This window comes from Leptodactylus fuscus, chromosome 6 (assembly GCF_031893055.1).
Source record: "Leptodactylus fuscus isolate aLepFus1 chromosome 6, aLepFus1.hap2, whole genome shotgun sequence".
Lineage (NCBI taxonomy): Eukaryota > Metazoa > Chordata > Amphibia > Anura > Leptodactylidae > Leptodactylus > Leptodactylus fuscus.
Genome location: NC_134270.1, coordinates 106,564,093 through 106,588,133, shown reverse-complemented (window position 1 = coordinate 106,588,133; position 24,041 = coordinate 106,564,093). Strand labels below are relative to the sequence as shown.

The 24,041-nt window shown below is 43.6% G+C and overlaps 1 protein-coding gene across 5 annotated transcripts; it reads left to right on the top strand.

The window, feature by feature from the left end:
* The first annotated feature begins 4,625 nt into the window (after positions 1-4,625).
* ARFGAP1 (ARF GTPase activating protein 1) lies at positions 4,626-23,741 on the top strand. 5 transcript variants are annotated; one of them, XM_075277020.1, is made up of 14 exons: positions 4,626-4,773; positions 6,661-6,724; positions 6,967-7,076; positions 8,378-8,549; positions 9,920-10,020; positions 10,101-10,187; positions 10,347-10,458; positions 10,570-10,626; positions 11,764-11,796; positions 15,110-15,142; positions 16,179-16,235; positions 18,111-18,170; positions 20,684-20,760; positions 21,364-23,741. In XM_075277020.1, exons 2-14 carry the CDS (start codon positions 6,665-6,667, stop codon positions 21,707-21,709), a joined length of 1,305 nt encoding a protein of 434 aa, XP_075133121.1. In that variant the 5' UTR covers positions 4,626-4,773; positions 6,661-6,664; the 3' UTR covers positions 21,710-23,741. The 5 variants fall into 5 exon arrangements, with proteins under 5 accessions (XP_075133121.1, XP_075133122.1, XP_075133124.1 ...); XM_075277021.1 differs by lacking the exon at positions 15,110-15,142; XM_075277023.1 differs by lacking the exon at positions 18,111-18,170 and having other exon boundaries at positions 20,690-20,760.
* The last annotated feature ends 300 nt before the right edge of the window (positions 23,742-24,041 follow it).

Here is a 24,041-nt window from a genome sequence, read left to right as displayed (position 1 = left end):
TTTTTGTGCGGGAGTCTTAAGGGGAGCAGCACACGACTGTGTTTCACATGTGAAACATGGTCTGTATGTCAGCCACATTTACCAGCATGAACTTCATGATAAGAGTGGGACTCCTAGCAGCGCAGTCATCTATGATACTAGGACTCCCTGCCTCCCAGTGACATTCTGCCCCAAATCAATTACAGTACGGGACAGTATGTCGCTGGTTGTGTGCTGCTCCCCTAAGGCTGAGGCCCCATGTTGGGGAAACGCATTTTTGTTGCAGATTTTGCAGCAATTTTTTGAACCAAAGCCAAGAATGGCTACAAAAAGAATGGGAAATATCTAGGAACCTTATTATATGTCTCCCTTCTGCTCAATCCACCCCTGGCATTGGTTCAGAAGAACGCAGCAAAATCGGTAACAAAAAAAAGCTGGATTTCTGCAATATGGGGCCTCAGCCTTAGGGTGTCTCTTTTCAGGTGGTGACACACTCTGTACCCAGATGCGGCTACAGCCAAATCTAGTCCCCAGGCGACAGTACTGTCACTTTGGTGTAAGTGTGATACCTATTAATTCCTGTTACTGCACTGCAAGGAACTAAATGTGTCTGAAATTAATCTGCATTTCACTTACAGAAAAGTGAAGGTATTGGTAGCTGGGGACTAGATGCAGCATCCAGGTACATAGTGTCTCCCCCTACAGGTGTTACCTCACTCTGCTATCAGTCACATAACTCTACCACTAACTGCGGGTTACACATGTACTTACATTACTTCTAATGGAAAAGATCATGTGTACCCAGGCAAATAGCGGTAAACATATGTGGCTGGGAGCGTAGTATGACAGCACCTCTATATTACGGTTTGTTCTATATGACTTTAGTATAGGGGTCCCATGAACCTTACAATTTTTGACCAGCACTCCAAGTACCTCATCTTTGATTTTTTAATTTAAATCGGCATGCCGAACAAAAAAGGTTCCCTACCCCTGCTCTATATGGTAGTAATAGTTGGGCTGAGTACAGGGCCGCCGATAGGGCAGTATTACCGCTACTGGTGTCAGGGGCCCGGCCAAATTGAAAAATGGGGGGGGCCCGGTTTTGGCCGGCCCCCTGGCGCCTGCAGCAGCAATTGTGCCCTGGGACGGCGTCACTATAGTATAGTCGGGCAAGTGCCGGGGCCCACAGAGCCCGTTGGACGCCGATGAGCTGAATACACAGGCGATTAAAGCAGGAGCTCAGCTAAGCTCCTGCTTTAATGCTGCGCCCGGCTTCGGCGTGTGTAGGCGCGATGTGATGACGCGTTTACACAGGGGTGAACCTTCCCCTTTCGCCGCCCGAGCTAACTGCAGAAAGCCGCCCCCCCCCCCCCCCCCCGCCGGGAGGAGGGGGCGGATTGGGGGACGTGGCCGGGCGGATCAGGGGCGTGGCCGGGTGGATCAGGGGCGTGGCCGAGTGAAGGGGTGGGGCTTAGCCCCGTTCGCCGGCAGAGAGTAGGCCCGGAGACTGCCTGCTCTCTGCCTGAGCGTGAGGGGAGGCTGCCGGAGCAGCGCTGCTCCAGTGGCCTCCCCAAACCACCGCTCGGTGATAAGCCAGTCCAGGACAGCTTGTCCTGGACTGGCTTAGGTTAGCAAAAATGCCGCCCTCCCTGAGGCCCTGGCATAGCGCCGCCTGAAGCGCTCGCTTCAGGTCGCCTCATGGGAGGTGCGGCACTGCGCTTACACCTGTCAGTGGAGTGAGAGGAGCGTCAGAGAGAGGAACGGCGAGGAAGCGATGAAGGAAGGGGGTGAGTGTAAATAAGTGTTTGTTTTGTGTTTAACATAATGAAGGGGGCCCATGAAACTGGGGGGGCAAATGAAGGGGAGGGGGCTAACGGCATGACACTGGGGAAGATGAAAGGGGGGGGGAATGACATTACACTGGGGCAGATGAGGGGGGGGAATGGCATTACACTGGGGCAGATGAAGGGGGGAGAATGGCATTACACTGGGGCAGATGAGTGGGGGAGAATGGCATTACACTGGGGCAGATGAAGTGGGAGAATGGCATGACACTGGGGCAAATGAAGGGGGGGAGAATGGCATTACACTGGGGCAGATGAAGTGGGAGAATGGCATGACACTGGGGCAGATGAGGGGGGAGAATGGAATTACACTGGGGCAGATGAAGTGGGAGAATGGCATGACACTGGGGCAGATGAAGGGGGAGAATGGCATGACACTGGGGCAGATGAAGGGGGGAGAATGGCATTACACTGGGGCAGATGAAGTGGGAGAATGGCATGACACTGGGGCAGATGAAGGGGGTGGGGAGAGAATGGCATGGACACTGGGGCAGATGAAGGGGGGGGAATGGCATGACACTGGGGCATATAGTGAGAGAGACACCGTACACCGGCGGCCGTGCGGGAATGGCATGACACTGGGGCAGATGAAGGGGGAAATGACATGACACTGGGGCAGATGAAGGGGGGAATGACATGACACTAGGGCAGATGAGGGGAGGAACGGCATGACACTGGGGCAGAGATGGGGGGACATGAAACTGTGGGCAGTTGAAAGGGGGAGAACAGCATGAAACTGGGGACAGAGATGGAGGGGGGGACATAAAACTGGGGGCAGAGGAAGGGTGTATATGAAACTGCGGGAGAGATGGAGGGGAGACATATAATTTACAGGTGACTGTTCCCGTCGCCATTACCTAGCCCCTCCCAACTCCTTATCTACGCAGCAAAGCGGCACACACTGGGTTAACCTGCAGCCGGCCCACAATCCTCAGCGAAGCTGCAACGTAGCCGGAAGATGGCTGCCATATAGTGAGAGAGACACCGTACACCGGCGGCCGTGCGGGAATGGCATGACACTGGGGCAGATGAAGGGGGGAAAGACATGACACTGGGGCAGATGAAGGGGGGAATGACATGACACTAGGGCAGATGAGGGGAGGAACGGCATGACACTGGGGCAGAGATGGGGGGACATGAAACTGTGGGCAGTTGAAAGGGGGAGAACAGCATGAAACTGGGGACAGAGATGGAGGGGGGGACATGAAACTGGGGGCAGAGGAAGGGTGTATATGAAACTGGGGGAGAGATGGAGGGGAGGCATATAATTTACAGGTGACTGTAGGAGGATTATACTGTGTGGGAGCACATGAAAATGAATGAGAATGGGTGGAGTCAACAGAAAAGTGGGCGCGCCGCACATTTTCTCCCTCTTTCTACTCTTCAAAAGTTGGGAGGTAATACATAATTGGTATGTCACAAAATAAAGTGGTGTTAAAATGGCGGGGGGGGGCAAACACTTAGGGTGTATGGGGCCCCAAAATTCCTGGTGGCGGCCCTGGCTGAGTATAGCACTATTATATGGGTTCTTGTTGGCACTAATATTTAGACTCTATATGGTAGTAATAGTTGGGCTGAGTATAGCACTATGAGGCTCCGTTCCCACGGAGTAACGCACCGCGCATTCAGACACGTATACACATGTCAGAGTGTGAGCGCTCAAAACAGATCCCATTCACTTCAATGGATGCCGGCTTACGGGGCGCTACACATTGAAATCAATGGGAGGCTTTTTAACCCCTTGATTTCAATGTGTAGTGCGTTTCAATTATATCGATGGGGAAACCGCTGGTGTTTCCGTAGGTATAATTGACATGTTGCGATTTCCAAAACCACATCAGTTTTGGAAATCGCCGTGTGTCCGCTGCGTGGTTTTTACCACAAAGTGTGTATGGGATTTGCTAGAATCCCATCCACTTTGCTTTGACCGTAAAATGACACGATTTTTTTCTGCAGCGTTTCCGCTGTGGGCAAATCGTGTTTACGCCACGTGCGGCCACAGCCTTATATGGGTTCTGTATGTCACGATTATTTGGGCTATGCATAGCACTATTACATGGGATCCATATGGCAGTATTATTTGCGAAGTCTATAGCATTATTATATTGGTTGTGAATGTCAGTATTTTATGTATAGCACTATTATATGTTTTCTGTATGGCAGTATAATTTGGGCTGTAAAAAGCACTATTATATGTTTTCTGTATGGCAGTATTATTTTTGCTGTGAACAGCACTATTTAATGATTTCTGTATGGTAGTATTATTTATTACTACATGAGCTCTGTAGCTGGGATGTGTATGGCAGTATTATTTGGGCTATGTATACACTGTTATATAGGTTCTGTATGGAAGTATTATTTGGGCTGTGAACAGCACTGTTATATGGGTTCGGTATGGCAGTATTATTTGGGCTATGTATGGCACTATTATTTGAGTTCTTCATGGCAGTGTTATATGCACTATGTATAGCACTATTATATGTTTTCTGTATGGCAGTATTATTTGGGTTATGTACAGCACTAATATATATATGTTTTCTGTATGGCAGTATTACTACACGAGCTCTGTAGCTGGGATGTGTACGGCAGATTTGGGCTGTAACTCTCAGTTGTGCCACCATCTTTGATGTGAGAACATTTGATGCTCTGTATGCTTGTGCTCATAGTGTATACTGATACAACACAACAGCCTAACACTTCCACACCTCATCCCTGTTCCCGTCGCCATTACCTAGCCCCTCCCACCTCCTTATCTACGCAGCAAAGCGGCACACGCTGGGTTAACCTGCAGCCGGCCCACAATCCTCAGCGAAGCTGCAACGTAGCCGGAAGATGGCTGCCATATAGTGAGAGAGACACCGTACACCGGCCGCCGTGCAGTGACCGAGAAGAGGGGCAGCTCACCGCCGAGATCCGGACCTCAAAGAAGCTTCACACCCAGCTCTTACAGGTAGGCACGACACCTGGACCTTATACGGCCAGTCATCCTATTCACCTTACCTGCCACGTCCACCATTACTGCCACATATTCATGACTATCGCTGTATCTCACAAGAGTATCGTGACAGTCTTCTAGTCATATGTAGCTGCGACATGGCTGGGTCATCTCCTGTTCTCCGCTCATTGTATAACTCATTGATTCATTGAAATGAATTGTATGAATGGACGTGTCGGGATTGTAAAGGGGAACACCAGCGTTAGAGCCCTCCATTGGGTTTATTTAGGCAGTTCTGTGCTATGCGAGGGCACCGTGGTGCTCCTGTGTAGTCTGCTATGCAATGGAGGCCCCCTGGCTGTGCTGTACATATGGATATCCCCCAGCCCCTAATAGAACTTGTTAGAAGGGTCTGCACTTTGGGGGGGGGGGGGGGGGTCACCTGCAGATGGCCTTTCCTTCAGTCCTAAACTCGTAACAGGTTAACATTATGTAAATTGGCACATTCACTCTTCAGGACTCCAGAAAAGCTGTGTTGTCATTAGTTCAGCTTTTCTAGGCTTTTTTGAATGTGCCTGCGTCATACTTAATACATACATGACACTTGTCAGCTGTATGTGACACAATCTCCACGTGCTGCGGCTCTGCATCATTCTCTCTTCAGTCATCATCTGAACATGTCCGTGATGTCACCTGGATGGATTCTTGTCATTGTTAGCGAGGATAATCCTGCAGATTTCTAATATGTTGTTTCACTTCCAAACAGTTTTCAAGATCTCTGCTTGCTGTCAGTGATGGAAACATGTAACTTGTGAAATCCTGTACACACTTCCTACTTATCACAGCAGAACCTTTGCTACAATTATATCCAGTGTGAATTCAGGCTGATATATGCTGTCTGAACTGATACATTGTTACAGACCCAGTCAAAACTAGAGGGATGTGTTCATCTAGACTGAATACAATTGTAGTTCACCCTCAACTGTGAGAAGTATTAGGTTTGTACAGGCTTCCAGCCTCTGTGTAAGGCCTCATGCACACAACTGCAATTTTATCCACAATTGCAGATAAAAGTATGGACCCATACATTTCAATGGATCCATACTCACAGCGGTATTTTTTACCACTCTGCTCTGGCTCATATTTGCGTTCAGGGAGTCCGCTTGGGGACCCCCACCCCCCAAACAGAATACCGAATGCATTTATCTACTAAAAAAAAAACACATGGACCCCATAGACTATAATGGGGTCTGTGTTGTTTCTGCGTGAAACATGCAAGCAGCACTTTTCTCTCCTCATTTTTTGTGTGGAAAACACACGGACCCCATTATAGTCTATGGGGTCCATGTGGTTTCTTAGCTAACCGCTTTTTATTGCGTTCAGTATTCTGTTCGGGTAGTCCGCTTGGGAACCCCCCCCCCCCCCCCAAACGGAATACCAAACATAGATGTGAACCGGGCCTCTGTGTTCAGGCCGCAAATTACCGTGCAAGTCCTATACCTGTCCACATTTGTGGCTCTGCCCAGTGGAAAGCAAGGATCGCTCTTGGATACCAATCTCGGTGTTATCTGTGCCATTTTGACTGGCTCGCAGACTGCACACAGATGAGTGCATGAGGTCTAAACAAGAACTTTTCTACCTTGCAGTAAGCGCACATTCCCTGAATGCAACCACAGAAGAGTTTAAAAATGTCACCATGTTTAGGAAATCATTGGGCTGCCCTTATAATGTTGGGCCCTCCACAGAGAGAAGCTTTCTCCTTTTTGGATTAGTTCAGAGTGAGCTCTATTATTCACAACCCACATCTATGAGCCAGACAACCCCAGTGGAGGTCATTTACATAGGACTGACAATACTGGAAATGTAATGAGGTGATAATGATAGCAATTTCTTCTGTTGTAGAGACATGGCTAGTCCTCGGACAAGGAAAGTACTGAAGGAGGTCAGAGCAGAGGATGAAAACAATGTAAGTCCACTGCATGACTCAAAAGCAATGGGGTATATTAAAGGGGTGTTCTGTTCTTATTCCCATCTGCTTCTCCGGGAGGATTCAGGTTGATACCCCATTGTGGTATCACATGGGTATCTATTCATGTGAATGGGGGACTCTTAAAAGCAGGAGCGTTTCTCTGCTGCGATGTCCGCATACAAGAAGGGGATTCAAAGTGTATATTCATATTTGTTCATTGTATCTCTTTGCTCTTGCAGACCTGCTTTGAATGTGGAGCCTTTAACCCTCAATGGGTCAGTGTTACTTATGGCATCTGGGTGTGTCTGGAGTGCTCTGGAAAGCACCGGGGTCTTGGCGTCCACCTCAGGTAGTATCCACAGAATTCCTATAAATATTATAGCTAAGGGCTGATGCAGGACCAGTTGTCTGCCAACTTCAGGTTCCTGTGTAGTTTCTCTCTTCATGTCTCTATGCTTAGATGTGGGATCAGAATTCTCCACTTGTAGGAGCTCTGAAATCTAGGGGGCTCAACGGGGTTAATTTATTAACCCAACTACGCCAGTTTTCTGGCATAGGTAGGTGTTAATTTGGTGTATCTTTGGAACATGGTACATTTTTGCTCCAAAGATATTACAATTTTTTTGTATTTTGCTTGCCACTTTTTTTTTTAATTTTTGGGTAGGTTTCATGGACCAGGATTGCCTTGGCCTGATAAATTTATTTAAAAATTGTGCCAGAAAACTGCCAAGAGTTAGTTACATAGGAATATATGCTAGTTCTTGACTGGCATACACTTGCATTCTGACATACGAAAATGTCCCTGATTTATTAAGAGATTACATTTTCTTAATAATTCAAATGGACTGTGGCAGAGTTAGGGGCTTTATTAAGACTGTCATGGGAAACATCATTTCTTAATAAATTCCCTCCAATGTGTTCTTGCATTACACTATGTTCATTTAATTTCTATGGGTACGGTATCATGATCCGAGCAGTAGTATCTACCTAAATAAGCAGCCCAACCAAGTTGACCCCTTTATTAATCATCTCTCTTAATACACATAAAGCTGAATGAATAGGCCTACAATGGCATTCTGAGAAGCCACTTTTTTGACACTGTATCACATGGGAGGATAAGACTAAACTACTAGCTTGACCTCACTATTAAAATACCAATGACCTATTCTATACCAGATTGAAGGGTTCTAGACACGTGTCACCGATATTTAATTAGCTTACTCATTTTATTTACTTAGCTTGCTTATATAACGTCTTCATATTCCGCAGCACTTTACAGATATTGTCAGCACTGTATCATATAGTGCTCACAATCTAAACTCCCTATCAGTATATCTTTGGACATACTTGGTGGACATCCATCAGCTGTTATCAGTAGAGAATGGAGCAAGAAGCAGATGACTCTCTTCTCTGTATGTTGGTCAGGCCAACTGAAGATCTTCTAAGCTGCAGTAAATCAGTTTAACCACTACACGTGGAACAGAGCTGTCTTTTTTCCTGTTTCATTCTCTCATTCCCTGTGTATTGGTGCTGAGAACAGCTGATCAATGGGAATGTCTGGTGTCTGTGCCTTACAAATCTGAAATTGATGACCATTGCTTACAAAAACTCCTTTGAACATCAACTGTGACTGTGCTCTCTGTTCTGTAGCTTTGTGCGTTCAGTCACTATGGACAAATGGAAGGATGTGGAGCTGGAGAAGATGAAGGTCGGGGGTAACGGCAAGTACCGACAGTTCTTGGAGTCCCAAGACGACTACGACCCTTGCTGGAGTCTTCAGGAAAAGTACAATAGTAAAGCTGCAGCTCTTTACCGGGACAAGGTGAGGCCTGTTCTGATATGTATATGGGGCATGACTCCCATAATGTAAATAAGAGATCACCAAGGAATCCTTTAACTATATAGAGTGCTTTCATGCAAGTCACACAACTACAGGTGACAAGAATCTTGCAGCAGCTGAAATGGGTATTAAGATGTGCCAGCCACTGTGTAGTCCTATTCATAAATATCCTCTACCCAGTGCCATCTGTTGTAGTCCTTTAAACAGTAGCATCCACAAATATTTCATAGCACCAGCCATAGGGCTTCTTTGTGACACCACCTGAAAAATAAACTCTTCCAAAGCGCCAACCACAGTGTTCTCTTAATACCATTTTCTCAGTCAGTGTATCTCATAGTATAAATGATGCCCACAGCTTCCCCTCTCCCCCTTCTTTCACATTGACCATTACACCGATCTCGGAGGATGTCTAGAAAATTCTTCCATAGACCTTAATGGACTTCTCTGGACAGTTTCTGTGGTCCATGGGGCTGCTGTAAATCATGTATCTAAATGCAGGTGACAGCAGTTCAGGCATGTACAGAAAATAATAATAAAAAAACCTACAGATTAGAAACAATTTAATATTTCATTATATTGTTTTAATTAATACAAATACAGGTGATACACAAGTGATCAGTGGCAGGTAGAACTCTATGACCTGCCTGGGGATATACTTGGTGCACTACATACCTGTAAAATGGAAGAATGCAACAGTTATACACTTTTCATCATGTGGTAGAGATATTGAAATGTACTGTAGATCGGTGTGTGTAAAATATATATGTATGTGTCACTTGTTAGATTGTATCTGCCTTTACAACCTCTTGTAGTTTGACTGTTCTAACTATAAAGACCTCTTTGTTATAGGGATGTCTAAGTTTCCTCTTCTGCACACATAATGATGTTGGTGTTTTGTGTGGGTTTTTTTTTTTTGGCATCCACTGTGTCACTTGATGTGTGCATGTGACCCCTCCAGCTCTAGGGCTGGTACTAGAGATTCTGCCGCCTTTCCTGCTCATGCACTGGATGTTTCCAGTTTTCATTCTGCAGGAAGCGGTCATGTGCATAAATCACATGATCACTGCCATTTTGTGTCTTAGACATTGTGGATGTTGGCTTACATAGTTTACATTGCCAATACCGAAGCAGTCAGGGCATTCCCTGGCAGAGCTGGGGCAAAGTAAACTTAGTTGTATGACTAAAGTATTGCTATCTATGATATATTTAGAGAATTGTGTACTAAGTGGCCAAGCTCTTACACAAAGAGGTTAGAATGAATTGGGTCTAGCATGATCTGTGTTTTACCTCACTGTGTCCAGTACGCACCTGTTTTGTACCCCTTTGCTGACCTTTTGATCATCTTTCTGCAGATTGCTACTTTGGCTGAAGGTCGAGAATGGTCTGAAGAAACCTCATCTGCCAAGAACTGGACTCCGCCTCAGCCCAAAATGATGGGTGGCTCATCTCACCGGTAAGGAGGCACCAACTCATTCTTGCCATTTTGGAGTCTTCTGTCTGACTACTTATATACATTTTATTCTCTGTTTACAGCTCAAACACAAGTAGCCACACTGGAGCCCCCACTGGGGACAAAGCCTTTGAGGACTGGCTGAACGATGATGTTAATTCCTATCAGGGGTAGGTCCTAGAGATATTGTTACTTTTATATACACACACACACACTCAAAAATACTTGCACAATCTGAATGGAAAACTTACAAGCAGTTTAAGCACTACACTAGTGCGGTGTACCCTCTGGGATTGGCATTCCCTCACTAATTAACTCTTCCTTTCCAGTGGTGGTGGTGGCGGCAACCAGGAGAATAGATATGTTGGCTTCGGTAACACTGTTAATCCTCCGAAAAAAGAAGACGATTTTCTGAACAACGCAATGACCTCATTGTACTCGGTATGTTGGAGATACATTGATAACAGAATTATTAGCTTTAGGACTTTTCTACTACCATTTTCTTAATTAATGAATTGTTGCATTCATTTACATTCCTATTCTCTCATATAGGGCTGGAGCAGCTTCACTGTTGGAGCAAGTAAATTTGCCTCTGCTGCAAAGGAAAGTGTAAGTCATATTTATTTTATTTATGTTCCTTCTCCACTGCTGCCATCTAGTCTCCTGATCTAGCATTGACCTTTTGTGGTCTCAAGCAAATCAAAATAAATAAAACAAGTGTATGAGTTTACTTGAAGTTTTCCGAGCTAAAAATATTAATGGCTATAGGATAGGTCATCATCAGACTGATGTGTTTCTAGCACTCTACACCCCACTCAGTAAGCTGCGCTGATTGACTGATACAGACAACGTATTCAGGAAGCAGACAGCTCTACTCTCTGTGTAGAGACCAAACTAGGTTACTGCAGTTGAGCTACCTTTCATTTGAAGATTTGTGATCTGGGTCTGCCATGACAAAGACCGCAACTACCTGGCAATCATGTTATCACCAGGACCAGAGCAAGAATTTTTTAAATCTTGTTTAGTGCTCAACATAATTTACCCATAGATTATGTGGACTGAAAACACGCTGCTCATCCACCATAGCCAAGGTAGGTGGCATGGGTGAGCTCATAGCAACAGCCATGCATTTTATATACCACTGGTCACCAAAGTAAAATGCATTACGAGGTAGAACAGAATGAAAAACCTCTAATATATTCACCTTAACATTTTTACCAGCCAGTGAAAATAATCTGTCTCAATGCCGACTAAATGGCCCTTTTACCCTATATAAATCTTAAAAGATACTGATACTGTCTTAGAACCATATTAAAGCACATATCTGTCCTCCCAATATGGGTGGAAAAAGTCTAAAATATTTGCCCTTAGAATTTGGAATTCCAAAAAGTGTGACTTAATTGTGAATATTCAGGAATATAAAACCCTTGGTCTTGAAAACGTCAGAAAAGATTTTCATGCGTAAGAAGTGTATGGTATAGCCAAAGGACGTACTCTAAATGAATGGCTGCTCCCCTACGGCTACTTCCCCAGCCTTGTCTGGAGGTATCTTCCTTCAAGAGAGATACATTTGCTGCATCCAGCTAGTGAATTAATGGGAGAGCCCAGCATGTGTCGCCACCTCTGCATTAATCTCCGGGCTGTTGGATGCTGTTATGGAGTATGAGTCCTTCTAAGCAAAGGTTAATGTGGTGTGACCAAAACCTGATCTGCTTATGAGTATAATGATTTTTCTTTCTTTTTCAGGCTTCCAAGCTTGGAACCCAAGCAACACAGAAGGTTAGTGTTAAAGAATTGTGAAGGGTTTACATAAGGACATGGGGGTATGGCAGAAACAAATGTGTGACCACACCTCTACCTAAGGCCAGGCATTTCCATGTAAATGATAGCAGCCGATTCTCTATAATGTCTTAATGGCCTAGTTCCTGTGTACACAAAGGAAAAGTTGTGGACAATGCCTAAGTTATTCAGACTTCTATATGGAGATTATGCTATGTTGAATTATTTGGGAACATTCCTTCCTGTGTATAACGTGCTAGAAATATAATGGTGCATTATAGTATATTGTGTATAGGATCATATGCAATCTATTTGTACCATTATATCTGCACAGCCTATTACATTACTTAAAGGTGTTGTCCAGGATTTAGAGTAAAACTGGGGGCAGTTGGAGTCGTTGTAAACCAAAAAAATTATACTGTTTTATCACAGATACGCCCATCTACAGCCCTGGTACCCCTGCCCTTCTGTGCCAAGGCTCGCTTGGTCACTGAGTAACTGGTGACTTGTGTCAGTGGCATAACCAGTTCTTCTTCAGTGGCTGCTGATTTGGTCTCAGCAGTTATGTGATCCTATTTGTTCCCAGTGGAGCAAGTTCTGGTGAAGAGGGGGGTGGAAAGACCAGGACTGAAGCTCCAGGGAAAGGTCAGTATGTTTATTTAAACTCCCATCCTGGCTGTACCTGAGTTTGCTCTAAATCATGGAAAACCCTGTATAAGGTCAGGCCCCGTGTTGTGGAAACACTGTGATTTACAGTACTGGCAAATTGTATGGGATTTTGGCTAATCCCCTCCACACAGAAAAATATCTGCTACGTTTGCATTTTTGGGGCTTTAGCCTAGAGGAGATGTCTAAAATTTAACAAAAAACATGGCTGCTTTCTTCCAGAAACTGCACTTCTCCTCAAGTCAATTGACTGTTTCTGAAGCAGCTTACTCTAGCTTCACACTTGTGCTGGGGTTTCCGTTCTGCAGGTCCACTTGGAGACCCAAAAACAGAAACCCAATCCGCTCACCGAAACTAGACTGTACTAGAAATAGACTGTAATGGGGTCTGCAGGGTTTCTACCTGAAAAATGCATTTTTCAAGTGGATGCAGGGACGGAATCTCCAAATGGAACCCAAGCACTGTTGTAAACCCAGCCTCTTGGTCAAGAGTAGAAGAAGCCACATTTTGCTTTTCTAATGCATTCCCTTTAAATGTGTTTTTTTTTTTTTGTTTTGTTTTTTTTTTTTTTTTTTTTTTTTTGTACTTAATGTACTTAATTATTGAAGCCTATTTTTATTATAGGCTTTTTGGTAATTACTTAGTTGAGGTCCATCCCCTGGCACCCTTGCTGATCAGCTATTTGAAGGGGCTATAGCTTTTGGGTGAGCATTGTGATTAGAGATGAGCGAACACTATTCTAAACAGCCGTTTCGAATAGCACGCTCCCATAGAATTGAATGGACGTAGCTGGCACGCGGGGGGGTTAAGCGGCTGGCCGCCGGCAAAGTCTGCGTGCCAGCCGCTTCCATTCATTTCTATGGGAGCGTGCTATTCGAAACGGCTGTTTAGATTAGTGTTCGCTCATCTCTAATTGTGATCTCTTCTGCAGCTCTCTGACATCACGTTTGTTTGTCATTTCTGTATCTCTCCCATTTTAGAGAATGGAATTTAGATGCAATTCAAAGCACAGCCTCTATGCAATATACAATTCTATGTCTGGTATACAAGAAAAGTCCATAGTGCTTGCTTGAGTGCTGCAGCCCCTTCAAGTATCCGATTGATTGTCAACCTCCCCTCCCAGGAGGCCGGAGAAGACAGAGAAAAAAGAGATTTAAAAAAAACAAAACCATACCCCCAAGCTCCAGTGTCCCACACCGCGCCTGGGAGCTTGTTTTGGGGGAAGTCCTTATCCTTGCTGCACGTGACCACTGAGGCCAATCAGTGGCCTAAGGAAAGGAACCAGGACATCGATCACATATGTCACCTGCTGTGTTCTGGTTCCTTTCCTGAAGCTGGGGGAGCGCCATGGACAAGTGACTATTGTTTTACTTTTTTTTTATTGTTCACCTTTGCCAGCATCCTGGCAGAAATCTGTGGTTCTTGGATGCCACTTTTTAAAGGGGGTATTCCCATCCTAGCCAAATATGCTTGTTTTCCCATTCAACATGTGAAAACAGCTGAAATGTGTATTAAAAAAAGAAAAAAAAAAAAAAAAAAAAATCGTCATTTTCCATTTTGTAAAATGTTATTTCCCTCTGTATGGGCACTATAGAGTTACCTGTAACTATTTATCCTGTGTAAAATACTTCCCTTTGTCCTCCTTGTGTACCGTATATGATGCAGATACCTCTCTAATGCTAAAAAGAGGGAGAGGAAAAGAAAAGAGGTTTCGTATTGTGAAGCACTTGCTGGTTTATTTTCGAGTTTGTTTAGCTTGACACATGGAAACCATCAGCAAGCTGCAGATGATAAATCTGGTGTTTTTTATTTGATGGTTTACAGGAAGAATGTTTTGAGGGGAAGGACAGTATTAGAAACATTCAGTTAGAATGAAACTGTCATAAGTGTGCTAGCTGCAGTTCATGAATATCCAAGTAGTCTAAGATCTCAGTCCTGTATGTAAATGAGTTAATATTCATATGTTTCTAAGCTTGGATACAGGTGAAATTTTAGGGTTGTTGAGCCAGTGAAAGTAAAGGATCAGCTTGCTGATTATTTCCACAGCTTGAGCTTCACTAGTATGGAGCTCAGGTTTACATGGTAACTCGTATAACTTTTAAGCTAGGGTAGTCGCAATAGTCGGGTGTTAAAGGGGCTCTATCAGCAGACTTGCGGATTATGAGCTAAAGGCTATTCAGGTACTGCTATTAGTTTGTAAAAAGCCCCCCCCCCCCCCGTTTTTGTTAATTAGAATCATGGCTTCTGCACCCCCACCGCTGTCTCCAAGCCCCACCTCCTCCTGCTTATTCACGGCGGTTTCGATTGAAAGCATGCGCAGTAGTGCTCCCTTTGGCGCGCTACTGTGCATGCTCCAGTGCCAGCTCACTTGTTCTCTATAGGAAAATGGCGCAGTAGCGCCATTACCAAAGTAGTTAACAAAAAGAGGGGGATCTTTTTACAAACGAATAGCAGCACCTGAATAGCCTTTTTAAAAGCTATCCAGGCATATCTTTAGCTCATAATCCATAAATCTGCTGATAGAGCCCCTTTAACGAGGTGTCGGTTTTGTTTATTTAAAAAAAAAAAAAACAACTTAAAGGGTCTCTGTATGATCGCTAAAGTTAGTTTCTTCTCTCCCTCCCCCTGCCATCACTGCCATGTGCAGTTTTGGGGAGGGAACAAGCATCCTCCGGATTCGGTAATCCAGGCATCATATGTATATGTGTGCATGGTCCGTGTGTGACAGTCTGAACCGTCGTGTCTGTCTGTGTCCAGGTCCCAAGGCCTCTTCTTCCTTTTATCTGTTTCCTACTTTCCATAGCACAGGCCTGGTTAATGCAACAAGTATGTTATGATATCGTAGGTCATTATCGGGCTGTTCAATGTCTCTGCTAAATCACTACTCCTCCTGTTGTGTCACTTTACCTCTGCCTTTTTCTGTTGGTCATATGCCAGGTCCAATGTGGTCATTGTGTTTAATAAAATGGAGTTTTATTATAACTTAAAGACTATATAATGATGAGTAAATTGGGTTAAACCATGTCTGATACTCACTTGCATCCAGAACTGCTTTAAAAATTGTAGCTTACTTATCTTGCTTCCGTACTCACTGAAGACCCTAGTTCAGTGTCTGCACAGATAGTTCTTTGCTGCATTGAATTGTGAGTGATGTAGTCTGTACACTACTTGTATGGCGATGATCTGAGCAAATGAAGGCAAACTACATCTCTGTTCTTTTATGTAATGCCGCATAATGTCAGTGCAGGTGACCCGTTCACACCTGCACGTGTCACTCTGTGTAGGTTAGTTGTCATATATTGTGCATCCCTTCTGTCAGAACTGATCCTTCCACAAGGGCAAGATGGCTGCCTTTCCCACTTTGGTAGTTGGATACTTAATGTAAGTCCAGTACTGATGGATTTCAAGCAGAATCCATAATGCACTTTTGGATGTGTATGGAGTACATGCTATGTAAGTAGAGTATTGCTGAACATTTTAGGTAGATCCTAAAAACTCCATGACCTTGTATTGGTTCCTGCAGCTGAGACTCCTTCTTCTTCCTCCCGTGCTCTGTTTGACTGGCTGTCTGATCTCAGTTTCCAATGCATGACTTGTCCTCATTGGTTTTGTTTGCATGTCTTGTCCTTCACATACATGGTCCATGCATGTAATCTGTGTCATGGGAGCCTCGCCCTCTGCCCTGACATCTGTCCTCTTCTTTCTCTCCTGGATAGGCCTCTGAGATAGGCCAGACCATTAATGAATCTGTTGTCAAACCAGCCCAGGAGAAGGTAACTTCCCCATGTTGTATCTATGTGGTGATGGTTGCTGATGGAAGTAGGGCTCAGTGTGGTGACTAACTCACAATCCATATGCAAAGTGCTGTGCTACCCACTGCTGCTTGCTGCCATAATCCACCTGCTATCCCATTGCTGCTTTGTAACTCACTCCCTGCAGACCATCTCCCTCTTCTTCCCACTACCTGACATTTTATCTGGCATTTCTTAATTTGTGACATCATTAATATTGGCACAGTTCCTGAACACGCATGTCGTTTGGATGTATTACATCCCCCGCCTCTAACACAAATTGCTTCTTTAACACCTGGTTAAAGGGTATGTCCACCATACATTCATGCATAATGTACATAATAAGTTGAGTAACTCTGTACTTTCTTTGTACTGACCCTAAGTTGTATTATACATCACAGCTCACTAGTCTGCTGGTGTTACAATGCCCGTACAGTAAATTATGCATCTTGTACCCACAGTAAGTTATATCTTGTGTAACTTTGTTGTTAGGGGTATGTCTAACAACAAATTTGCTGGTTCCCCCTCTAACCGGCAGAACTGAGAGTGCAGATTTGGAATATAGTATATATTATGACTCGGGGTCAGTACTAGATAAGCAAGGTTGATATTTTATCTAACACTTTGTTGTTCCAGGGTGGACATGCTCTTTAATTTGACGCATACTGCACTGCCGGAATTACGTGCAGTCACGTCCATGAAGGATGATCCAAGAGCTGTCTATATTTTATAGACTGAACTCGGTGGTGTGGGTTATGATGTAGCGAGCACCCGACCTGCCGCAACTCTACTGGAGCAGTCCGGCTATTCAGGAACACACTGCATCTTAGTCACTCTGTTCAGTCTGTGAAATATAGTCTGCACATGGACCGTGTTTCCCGAACAGGCCTCAGTCATGTGAATCTGCCCTTACTTATAACAAAGCTTCACTTCTAAACATCATTGTAAAGTTTAAGTATATTGTTGAATGTTTTTGCTAATATATTAATTACATATTGAGTCACATTATATCTTCAACTCCATTTACATCCAAGAATTTTTAATTTTTATATATTATTTATTTTTGGGTCAGGCCAAACCACCATTTCTAACACGTATATCTTTGCACCAGCTTCGACTCCCTCCTTAAAGAGGCCTTTTCATGTCCTCATGAAAGCGTGGTTTTATGTACCGCTAGAAAGCTGACAATTCAGCACACTGTCGGCTTTCCCGGTATGTGCCACTGTAGTGGAGCTATCGGTGCTATTTGTTTTGGCACTGATATCTCCTGGCTGTCAGAAGGGTGTTCCTCATAGCCTTGTACTTTAGAGAGAGGGAATTGCTTACCTCCCAGCAGTGACACAGCTGTGAGAAACGCTCCCCCAGTACGAGTGTATGAACGAGTACTGTAAGAGGGAGGGTGTTCCTAACAGCCCAGCAATGATGCAGAGCTATGAAACAACCCTTCTGAAACTAACATCGCTGACCTCTCCACCACCAGGGCACATGCCGGGAAAGCCGACAGTGTGCTGATTTCAGTGCAGTTTTCTAGCAGTAAATAAAACCACACTTGCATGAGATCATGAAAGGTCCTCTTTAAGTTGGTGACTGTCTTGGTCAGTCAGAAGTAAAGCTCTTCTAATTCCTTAAAATCACATGTGTGACACATACTGACAGCGGGCATATATGTGGAAGTGCTCCTTTCAGCTTGCGAAAGCTGATGCCCGATAAACGCATCTCTGGGTGTGTGTGGAGAATAAGATATGGTGGAGCTGATGTTTAGCTGTGCATGTAAGGTGCTGTTCCCCCACTTGGTACCATCTTTTTTGTTTTCTCATTACCTCATGTCCCTTGTCCTCACCTTCTCAAACCCAATAGGTAAAAGATGGACGAATCTTTGAAGATGTCACCGGTTCAATGTCTGTAATAGCATCTAAGGTAGGAGGTGGTGTGATGGCATTCAGCAAGCATCTCTAATTCAAGTGACATTCTGGGTTCTCCTCCATCCACTTTGTACGTGTCTTAAGGAAGCATCTAGAGGGCTTCATATCTGCTTGTCAGGATTTAAGAACTAACCAGTTTTGCCTGTTTCCACAAAGGGCTGTAAATAAGGGCTTTTAAATCACTACATGCCAACTATACAAAAGAGAAGGTTTTACTTATTTATCTTCATGAGATGCAGCAGGAAAGTGTTTTCCCTTCCGGAGGTTATTCCCTAAATGACTTTGAATTTGGAAATGCCTGCTGTGCCTCACTGTATGAGTCCAAATCCTTCTTTAATCTGTTTGTCCTTTACCATACATGCTATCCTCCTGTGGACCTGATGCTGGTGAGTTATGACTTGGTATATACCCAGGCACTGTCCTGCCAGCCATGAGTAAAATGTAGACTCCATGTACGGTAAGGGGTACTCTGTCCATGATGCAATTGGCACAGTTGTGATCTCCTATGGAAAGAGATTCAGCTAATAGATGTTTATGAGAAATTTACTGTTTATGCTGTTTAAAGATGTTGTAGAGTAATGCACAAAAGCAAACTTTCCCTTTAAGAAGTCTATAAAATGATAATGGAAAATTATGGTGCTGTTACTTCGATATCCAACCAGCATTGTCAAGGGAAATTTGCTTTGGATTTCCTTAAAGGGGTTGTCCAGGATAACTGAAAATCCCTACACTAATCTAAACACCCTCCTACTTTCAAAATAACGTAATTAATAAAAAATGTATAGTTACCCATATCCTTGGGACAGTCATGTGACCACTCCAGGGACATTTTCCACTGCATCTCTTTTCCAATGCAGTTCACTACATGGGGGTATTAGTCTTATTACTTCCTTAGGTCTTAAAAAGGCTTTCCTAGGCGTATTAATGCACTTCTCCTAAAGAATAGGATTAGGCCAAACCTGTGTGAGAAACTGATGGTCATATAGAAAACCATTACTTTAAGTTATTGCTGCTAATAGTGGTTCTACAAGCTGTTGGGTCATGGGTGTACTTAGTATTTCACACATGACGTTGTGTGGCTTTCATCTGATGTTGTATTTGCCTAACTTAAAAGGGTTTTCCAGGACTAAAGTGAAAAAAGGCAGGAAATGTATTTTATATTACCACATTTTCCGGCGTATAAGATGACTTTTTAACCCCTGAAAATCTACTCAAAAGTCATGTCCTCTTACACAAATTAATTTAGAAAACTTCCCTGTCTCCAAGACTATCAGAGCGATAGTGCATCCCTCTGGCCCGCCCTTGTATCCTATTACCAGTACCTCCTTCTCTGCCTCTCAGATCTCACTCCTGAGGGCTGCAGTGACGAGGTGAGAGGGCGCCTCCCCGGGAAGGTGTAAGTGAAGCAACCTGCAGGCATCCAGAACGCCCGGGGTATGGGAAAAAAGAGCGAGCATGTCGCTGTGCCCAGAAAAGTACGCCTCTTTCACCTGTCTGGCCCGCCCTTGTATCCTATTACTTCCTTCTCTGCCTCTCAGATCTCATGCATGCACGCCAGTGCAGCTTCACTGCAGTCCTTAAGCGAGATCTGAGAGGCAGAGAAGGGGTATATTTAGTATCAGTATCTATATTTTTAACTGGAAAAGTTGGGGGTCTTTCTATATGGCAGAAAATATGGTAATACACAAATTTAGTACATTTTATGTCTTATGACATTACTATATTAAAAAAAAAATGAGCGAACATATATATTTTCTATCTATATCTCGCATTTTTTTTTTTTTTAAAGCTCATATGATACTTCCTGACTGTGGGAGTGTCATTACTTTTCCAAGAAGCTTTTCCCAACATCCATTCTCTGCACCTGCTTTCAGTTTTCATCCACATAACGAAAGGGCACCCTCCTCAAAATCCCTGTGTATTTCCTGCCTTGCTACTTGTTGCTCTATCATATCGTCATATGCACCTACTCTACACGTATATATGTGCGCATGTGCATTTATACTGTATTTATATAGTATATTCACATACTATATGCGAACATGCACAAGCCTATATACTGCACAAACTGTACACCTGCGTACATATACCATTTGCATATAGGCACATATTGTACACAATATATAAAATATACTGACATATTAATTTTGTAAACGTACATATACTTTATGAATATGTACATACAAACCTATTCATTTCTTCACATTTAGACAGGTTTAAAACAATTGCAGCGTTTAAAAATACCAGCAAAGTGAATGAGATTCTGACTAATACCATCCACACATTTCAGGAAAAAAAAAAACTGACAAAAAGCTGTGTCTTCACACAAGTTTTAAAAATGCTGCAGGAAAAAATTCAATGCATATCCTCTGGGTTTTTTTTTCTCCAGTGCTTTTTTGCTCCATTCCACAAGGTTGGACATTAGCCTTAAAGACTTTCTAAAGACCATATAGATTTCTCAAACGTCACTGTCCTGTGAATAAAGTCTTACACTTGTATATCTTGCAGGTTCAGGGTGTTGGTTCCAAGAGCTGGAGGGATGTCACCACATTCTTCTCAGGCAAAAGTGAAGACTCCACAGAAAGGTGAGTCGTAGAAGTCTGTTCTTAGTTTATAAACACTTGCTGCAAGCGTTTTTATAATAAATACCAAATCCATAAACCTGGAGCTAGATTATCCACACTGTGGATGACTCTCTGAACTAGGCAGCTTGATAAATTTTACCTGTGCTAATACATTGTAGCAAACTATCAGAACAGAAAAGAGATTTGTGGTGGTGATGTCTTTACCTCATAGATTGTATACAATTGTAACTCGGGCTGGTTTCACTTCTGCGTTGGAGTCTCGGTTGGGGACTCTGCCGAGAAACTGCTGAAAATTGTCAGATCGTAAAGTCCTGAACAGAGGACTTCTCTCTGCCATTTTTATTCTGAAACCAGCAGACCCCATCATAGTTTATGGTATCGGAGGATAACCTGCTGTTTTAACAGACACACTCTCCATTGGTCGGTTACCCCTGGTGGACCTGAGTGACAGAGAGCTCAGTGCAAATTTGAACCTAGCCTCAGCTGTGATAAGTGTTAGACCTTTACTGGCTATTCCAGAATGTTTACATTGTCTTCTAAAAAGTAATGACGCAGGGAATGTGCTTTTATCTTGAAGTATTCATGGTTGTTCTCTTCTTGTAGCACCCATTCAGGCGAGGGCTACCAACAGGGCGGTGGTGGTGACAGCTATCAGAATGCCACTCCTGGAAAGTCCTTTTGGGAGACCTTTGGCAGCTCGGAAGAATTAAAAAAGCCAACAAAATCTCCCAGTGGGGACAGCTGGACCTTCCCTGAAAATGCCACTGAGCGGAAGAGCTCTGACAGCTGGGAGGTTTGGGGGTCTGGGACCACCTCTAACAACAAGAACAGCAACAGTGACAGCTGGGAGAACTGGGACAGCCACTGGGAAGCTGAAGGAAAGGGCAAAAAGGGTGGCAAAAGTCAGGCACCTGCCACAGATGATGGGTGGGACAATTCCAACTGGTAGAGTAGTGCGGGAAGGGTATCGGACAGGATATATAGAGCAGAGAGGAACCCAGTTTTCAATTATTTCATCATGAGTTGTGGATGGGCAATGGTGGCTGCTGCCATCTGTCCATTCAGAGCAACAGTAATACATAATCAGTGTTCATCTCCTGATAATTGGAAACCCAGGGCTCACTGGGTCTGTTCAGCATTGGCACCCCCTTCCCCCAAGTGGTCCTTCTAGCAATCAGGTCATCCGTGGTTTGTGCACATTATATTCTGCCTCACAGTCAAATTTCTCCCCTCTTCTGCTGATCTCCCTTTTAGTCCCCACATCTAAGTATTTAAGCTGCCGGGAAATGCCCCGTGTGTCCTCTGTTTCCTCTCTGACAGTTTGTAGCGCCCCCTTTATGTGTGGTAACGTGCAGGGAACTGCGCTCTGTGCATCCAGTGGATATGTGCTTTTATTCTCCAACGTATAAGTAGCTTGGATGACTTCAGTCCTAATTGCAGAAAGATGTGACGTTTTACATCCCTATGCCCCCACCCTCCCCTGTATACCTCAACAGCCTTTAATCCATTGTGCTGCTGGTTTCTCTCCTTTATACTGCTGTGTACCCTGGGTGCAGTGACCTCCAATTCCTTAAAGTCTATATAAGCCTACATCTTTGTTGTTGGCTGATTTTAAGTTCCGCCCCTTAGCTGTTATTTGCGATTCTGATATACAAGACCTCATTTAGACAGTAATATTTTGGGCAGTATTTTGCATCAGTATTTGTAAGCCAAATTCAGATTTCAAACGCAGAGACAAACTACAGTGGAAATATCTGCTTCTCTTGTGTTTAGGTTTCCTTTTTTTGGCTTGGCTTACAAATACTGAACAGAATACTGCTGTTTTATGAAACTTAATATGAGAAATTCAACTCCTTTACAAAACTTCTTTTCTCGCGCTGCTTTACACTATAGCTCTGCTTGATCCGATTTGGTACCTGGAGATCTAATGTCTATTACTATATACACTGATTTGGAAATGACATGGGATCAATATGGAGCTAAAGATGCAAAGTTTGGATCTTGTCTCAAGAGTTAGTGTTTCCTATGACATAGAGGCTCAGGCCCCACGTACTGTTCAACAGCAAAAAAAAAAAAAGTGCTGCTAGAAAAACCGTGGTGGTATTCCATCACCGGTTTTCCTGCAATGCTTTTCACAGAAAGTCCACACATTTGCTCTGATATAATATAGATCTAATTAACATGTTGCAATTTCCAGAAACACAATTGTTTTGGAGATTGCAGTGTGTCCGCTGCGCTTATTTTTCTGCAGCGTTTACACCACGTGTGGCCCTAGCCATAATAAAATTTAGTAATCCAATTATGATAGATTTAGTGAAATTTCGTTCACTGATTCAAAAGCTGGGATGGCCAATATGGTCTTTGCTAGTTTAGGCCACGTAGTTAATGTGGTGAGTTTGTACTGTCTCTGGTGGTCTGTAGCAGGAGGAGGAGAGAACTTTTATCATTTCGCTGTTTTATTTTTACGTCAGGAGTCCTGTCTTTTTAGAATTTATCATAGGTTCTATGTACAAATGGTTATTTTGATAATTGTGTTCAGAAGAGTATTGAATAAATGTGTGGGTACCCTATGGCTACCCAACTGGATTTCAACTGCAACTCCCAATATGCTCTGGTAGCCAGAAAAGACTTACTCATGCCATAGGATGGCAGTCTGCTACCTGTGCCTGTACAGTGGCTGTAAAACTACATCTCCCAGCATGCATTGTGCTTCATAATGGGAGCTGTATTTTGCAAGCCACTGTTGGCAGAACATTCCCTTTAAATTATGTGGTCATGAGCCAGTAGGCTTTTTAATCCTATATGTCACACTTGTTGCATTGCTATAAAACTTTACAGAAATGTTTCATCCCTCGTCTAATGGACGAAGGACTGTCGCTGTGCAATATGTCTTTCAGTGAAGGATTCAAATGTTATATATATATTTATTATCAAACAAAATCACTCCTGACGTCATTCACAAATAAAATGTGACCGGCCTTCTCTGGGTTTCTTATTTAAAATAAAGGACCACTGAACCTGTTCTAATCAGATCCACCTATAGATGTAACTGGTACTGAATATGTAACATGGATATGTATGGACGTCCTGCTGGTCATTCACATATTGAAGAATATTGCAGTCAGCATAAAATGGAAAGAAAATATTAGTCCCTTTAAGGAGCAGCATATACAACATAACTGCGACACGTGACCATGCAAATGATCCACATAAATAGATTGGGGTGCGGAAGTGGATCTGAACGTCATGGGTGAGGTCATTGAAAACTGCTGGATAGAGAA

Coding starts and splice junctions, on each gene's coding strand:
- ARFGAP1 (XM_075277020.1), top strand. CDS start 6,665: ATGGCTAGTCCTCGGACAAGGAAAGTACTGAAGGAGGTCAGAGCAGAG. Junction 6,725..6,966: donor GAGCAGAGGATGAAAACAAT/GTAAGTCCACTG, acceptor TTGCTCTTGCAG/ACCTGCTTTGAATGTGGAGC. Junction 16,236..18,110: donor TCAAACCAGCCCAGGAGAAG/GTAACTTCCCCA, acceptor CAAACCCAATAG/GTAAAAGATGGACGAATCTT.